Source organism: Adelges cooleyi, unplaced genomic scaffold (genome assembly GCF_023614345.1).
Source record: "Adelges cooleyi isolate 19-005CV unplaced genomic scaffold, UGA_ACOO_1.1 ACOO_flye_CR_arks_rails_tigmint_CR_PRNA_574, whole genome shotgun sequence".
NCBI classification, from domain to species: domain Eukaryota; kingdom Metazoa; phylum Arthropoda; class Insecta; order Hemiptera; family Adelgidae; genus Adelges; species Adelges cooleyi.
The window spans coordinates 14,146,497-14,152,496 of record NW_026096268.1 but is presented as its reverse complement, the minus strand read 5'-3'; the positions used below and the strand labels follow the sequence as shown (position 1 = coordinate 14,152,496).

At 33.0% G+C, this 6,000-nt stretch overlaps 1 protein-coding gene across 2 annotated transcripts in view; it reads left to right on the top strand.

Moving 5' to 3' along the window:
• Positions 1 to 1,505: 1,505 nt before the first annotated feature.
• The window catches only part of LOC126843812 (cordon-bleu protein-like 1), a 100,806-nt gene continuing 96,311 nt past the window's right edge, over positions 1,506 to 6,000 (top strand). For both annotated transcript variants that reach the window (XM_050581613.1, XM_050581610.1), the window contains exons 1-2: positions 1,506 to 1,774; positions 5,510 to 5,596. In XM_050581613.1, the coding sequence (XP_050437570.1) occupies positions 5,511 to 5,596 (86 nt within the window). In that variant the 5' untranslated portion in view covers positions 1,506 to 1,774; position 5,510. The remainder of the gene's footprint in view (positions 1,775 to 5,509; positions 5,597 to 6,000) is intronic.

The following is a 6,000-nucleotide window of genomic DNA, read 5'->3' as shown; positions in this document are numbered from 1 at the left end:
GGTTGTCCCGACTGTCCACAGGAAATGTCCCTAAAAAAAAAATGTCAACACATTTTTACACATTTTACTAAATAAAGTGTAATTGTATGCAGATTATGACCATGTCATGGCTGCTCATAACTATTTTTACCCGGACCGTTAATGTGAAAAATAAAGAGTTTACACCTCCAAAGCTACTGCCCAATACTTCAATATATTATGCTCAGTTGTATGCCTACGTTGAACTCCAACAGGCAAAAACAGCTATCGTCTGAAACGACCACCCCCATAAAAACGTCTACGGCTGTCATCTTCAGACCAACATAATGGTATTGCAACAGCTGCCAAACTTTATAATGGTGCCTCACTAACTGACCAATCAGTCCATCTGTCCGTCGCCTCATTTACTTGTCCGCCGCTCGTTAAACTTCTCGGAAATGCTGAATGCGTAAAAACTTGGCCGAAAAAAAAAATCCACCTTAAATATAAGAATTTATCTTATCCTTAGGAAAATACAAAAATAATAATGAAAAGTCTTAGAATATTTAAACTCGGTTAGTTGTAATAAACATTTTTAAGGCAGTTAAAAATAGAAATACCTGCTAAACACAGTTGACATTTTTTTTTCGTATTAAAATATCTGATAAAAAAAAAAATGAAATAATGTTCATTGTGTGTGCCGATTTTCAATTTATTTCAATCGAGTTAATGATGAAAAAATTTTGTTAATTTTCGCTTCGACGCTGTAAACTGTGAAGGTATTTTTGAGAAAGTGATTTACTTGGCGTTTAATTAAACATACTTTTTTTCAAACATTTGAAGGTACCAAAATCTCGTTTTCAAAAAAAATTGACATTGATCTTTTTCCCCCGCAGCCCTTCATTTCAACAGACATTTGAACATTTGCCAATGTGTTGATACTTCCATAGATTATCATAATAATATAGTCTACTGTATTTGTACCAATTGGCGTTGATGACCTGTTGCTATACAGCTAACGCTTGGGGCAGTTACCGAGGCCCGAGTCTTCCAACTAATTGAGAGCCAACGAGATGGGCTCTGACTTTAGCTACCATCCAAACTCGTGGATGGATCTCGGACTCTAATTTAAATTTAAGTAATAGTTTTTTTTTTTTGTACATCATGAACCCGTTGAGTGTTGTAGAACATCCGTACCCGAACGGGCGTGTTGATTATTGGAATGCAAAACGAACCGAAAACAACATTTAGTAATTATTATTTGTATTATTCGATTGGACCGTACACGGTGGATATAATTATTACTTGTGATCGTCTTCCGAGTACTAAGTTAACGATTAATTTCCAGCATCAGACGCGGCATCATTTTTTAATTTTTTTTTTTTTTTATCACAACGGCAACAGTTATTATAACGTGTCCATCACCTCCACACACACACACACACATCACACGATCAATCAGCCTTATTGCGGGGCGACGGGGATAGACCGTGGCCGGACTAGCGAGTGTTGGCTGGCTCTCGACCATTGCAACGTTTATACCGGTTCGGGTCGTCGTGCGCCAGTGATCTTGTGCGTTTGTGCGCGTCGCTTGTGCTTGTGTCGGAGCTTTTAGCTTTATTATTATTATTATTGTTTTGTAAGTAAGTATAAGAAATCACATTACCTCGGCCTCGATCACCGTGGTCGCCAACGATTTCGCATGTGCCGGTAACGCGGGTCGACCGTCCGATAACGATATCCGATATAGATGCAATTGAAGGAATATATACATGTGCGATAATAATTAAGACAAAGAACGTTAAGCTACCGACAAGTGAGTACCCGGTGTTAAGTGTTGTGCCATGTATATGCTAATATATGAAAATATTAAATATCAACGGGGCGTAACAATATATTATTGCAGTTTGTGCTATTCGGTTTTTGTTTGGTTTTCTTCAATAAAAAAAAAAATCCACACTAGTTTTTTCAATAAATCTCATACACTATAGAGCCACTGCAGTCCTACGTTCGGTCAATTTTTTAGACCCAAAATGCTAAACCTACTCCTAAAATGGTCGAAGCTAAGTAAAAGTTTCATCCCCTCTGGGAATATGTTTTTCAATTCAAATCTATAGACGTAAAGAAACAAATTGGGAACTAATTCTACTATTTTTCGAAGTTCAGTAATTTAATGATCCTTTCCGACGTTTTGCCAATTAAAGTAACTTCCGTGTACGGTTTTCGGTCTATAGCCTTGCTGCTATGTATGAAAAAGTTATCGTGGGTCCGGATACAAAAATCAAATCAATGCAAAACCTATACCTTAACGTATTCGGGTCAAAGATAGAAAATAAGGTGTTTTTACAATAATAATTTTACTTTATTTACGTTTTAATTACCTATAACTCCTTTTAACCTTTTCACAACGACAAAATATAAACTAATTGTAAACACGGGGCAAGCTATTCTGCGAGACACGGTTAATTGTATTTCTGTGGAAAATCGTCGGATTACCTGGGCGCAAAATCGATAATAATTTTCACGTTTATTAAGCCCACGCCGTGGGCTGTAATTAAACCTACGTTTCGAGCTCGAGCCACAGGTCGAATACGTTTAAATTGAGCATATAATAGATATAATATTATATTGCATAGTTGCTTGAACGGTTTGTGCCTATAGTGTACCTACCTGCGGTCGAGTTCAAAATGCAATAAGACGCGTCGGGATCTTGTAATATGCGCATAATAATAATTATACATACAATAATATTACTATTACTATTATTATTATCATTACGGGTAACCGTGAATAACGATAACAATTGTGTTATGGCGCGCATTCGGCCCCTGGGGAATGGCGGGCATGCACGAGGGGCTTTTTGAAAATGACGATAGGTAGGTACACAGCCAAGATAATTAAACGATAAGCGTCCAACGGGATACTCGTACCGGTCATACAGGTTCTTCTGTATTATACTATTATATATTGTATATTATACTGTTCGTGCGGTGTTCGGCCCATGTGCTCGTCCGTGATGTTTTGTATATACAAACCGGAGATGTTCGGACCGAAAACGCCCCAGTACAAAATAATAATAATAATGATTATCGTTTTTTTTACGGATTCCGGCCGAAATCGCCGGAATAGTTTTTTCCACTCACAACCGTTTTTTCTTTGACGAGAAATGAAAAAAAAAAATGAAAACGCCGAGCCTATAGAAATAACGCTGTAAACAAATAAACGTCGACAAGTTTTGAAGCGTACACAAATTGATAGACCGTTCAATTGCAAATATTTAGTTAACGCCCACGCGGTCGTGCCAATAGGGGCTGGTTAAGCTGAAATAATATCACATTGAATTTCTGAGCTGTAATCACGTGTCTGGAGGTAATAACCATTGAGCAGTGGAGATTTATAAAGCGGAAAATCGGCCAAAAAAAATACCTTAATTATATTACTAAATATTTTGTAAAACGTGCTTAATAGTAAACCCTGAAAATGTGTTTTTATTTATGTGGGAAAATCGACAAAATATTATCAACAAATGAACTCACAAATGACTATATTTGTTATCTGTGATCAGATATATTAGTAGTCTAGGGATATCGAGTTTTTTTTTCTCGTAAATTTGTTTACACAGTCAAATTTGGCTTAACACGTTTGTTTAACCGGTTGCGGCTAATATAGTATTTTTAGTGCTAATTTACCAAGTTCCATATTATGACAGACAGCGAACCAAACGCGTGCTTTGCAATCGCATTAATAATAGTCGCACGTTGTGTCGGTTTCGAACAGAAGTCAATAGTGAAAACAATACTCGGTACTTATTTATTCGATTGCTGGACGATTGCCATGGGTTATATGTGATTCTGATGCACAACGATAAAAAAAAAAAGAAAGAAAGAGAGAATGAGATAGAATGAAAAACATTCAGTGTCACTTCTAAAAAATCGTTCTACAAGTATTTATTTACCAAATAGGTACGTTCGTTTCAAAAAATTTCTCTTGCAACAGCTTTCAATTGAATGAATTAATGAACATCTGTTAAGTGTGTACTTTTTTTTTTTACTAAGTATTATTAATTTATTACTTAGTAGGTATGAACTGTCCATGCGTTGAATTGTTGACAAATCACATTTCATAAATTATACCAAACGACAACAAGTCAAGGTGACTTCTAACAAACATACGTATTAAGTGTATATAAATTAATATATCATGTTATCTTTACAAAGCTCTACAATTAATCGGATAATTTATACAATTTATATTTTTATATTATTTTATAAACCTACAGTACTTCTATAATGTGTTCATTGGGTAAATCTGGGTCGTTGTTGCAATTTTACTTAATGTCAAAATGCTTAAACTACCAGAACAATGTTAATTTTACTCATTGATTTTTTACCTTTGATGTTTTGACGATCTAAAAATATTTTTAAATGGACAAAAAGAGTCGAGTAAGATTGAAAATAAACGAATGAATAGAAATACATACAACGTTAATACATTAATTTGTATTTATATTATAATTGTCTATTGTAGAAAACCCATGAATAAAATAAAATAAATGCATCATGTTCTTAAAAAAATTTTATGATATAAAACAATGATATACTATAAAATACAATTTTCTTGGCTCTTGTGCATAAATACTAATAATAAACATATTATAAAATATTAAAATAAACCCTTAACCACAAAAATTACACTCTGAAGAGTATTATTTTTGTGGTTAAGGTTTTTTTTAAATATTTTATAATATAATATAACCACAAGTGTTGCTTAAGTTTTTTCTAGAATAAACACATTTTCATTTTTAACAACAATTCAAAGTAGTTTGATGAATTTTTAATGACTTTCTCGTATAATGTTTTGGTGTATGGTTTTTAACCTCTTAACCATAATCAATACTATACCATCACACCCAGGACTTAAGTGTGGTATTAATGGCGGTTTAAACCAAAACGATTTAAACACTTCCTTTATAATATTTGAAAGTCACTGGATAAAAGAAAGAAAATAACTACCAAAAAAATGGCTAGTCCAATCTTTTAATTTTAATATTTATATTTTAACAAGTCATCGCAGTTTTAAAAAAAAAAAAAAAAAAACATTAAATATTCTAATGAGCCTGTTTTATGAAGACCAGCGTGCCGAATTCAATAAATCAGAACATCAACAAGAAGCTCTGACACACAAGTTAAAAAAAAACATGATTGGTTTTCTCAAAAAAAAAAAAAACAATATCTTTTAAACCCAACTATTATTATTTATTATGAAAATCTTATCTTTCTTTATCAATTGTTATTTACCTAATATTGAAGCCAATGACCGAATAGTCGAGGCTTATTTATGATACCAAAAAAAAAATATCTGCTTTACATATTATTATTATTTAAACAACCGCGAAGAGATATAAAAACTTATTTTTATCCAAAAAATAATCAATAATAATCGGCTATATTTTTTTCTATATGCTAATGTGTTTGTATCATTTAATAATTATTATGATTTATGACTTATACAAATGATAATAATTATTTAAATACAAATTATATGTTGTCAGGATGAACGTGTTGTGCTTGAAATTTCGTCACAAACACCGAGGAGTTTGGTCACCGCAAATGACGGCCAACATACAAACCTCAAACATGTAAGTCGTTGGTTAATATTATAATATGAGTTTTTTTTTTTCATTTTATAATCAAACTATATACATATTATACATATTGTACATATTTATTTTTTCTAACGGGAAATATAAAACCTTACGATGTGTTATTAAACTAAGCGTTAGATGATTTACTAAAATATGCGCACGTATGCGCCCAAGGCAACGACAAATCATATTACACATTTCTCTTGCTACCAAATTATGGACAATTAAGCACAGGTCCAAAAGTATACGCGATGCGGATAAAACTGCATAACGGGATTTGTGTTTTTTTTTTTTTTTTACATAGAAATTCGCCATTGGATAACTTGGGTTCTACCTGAAAATTATAATGTTATAACGTGTTCTGCGTTTGAAGCACACATCTAAAACTATAACGAAGC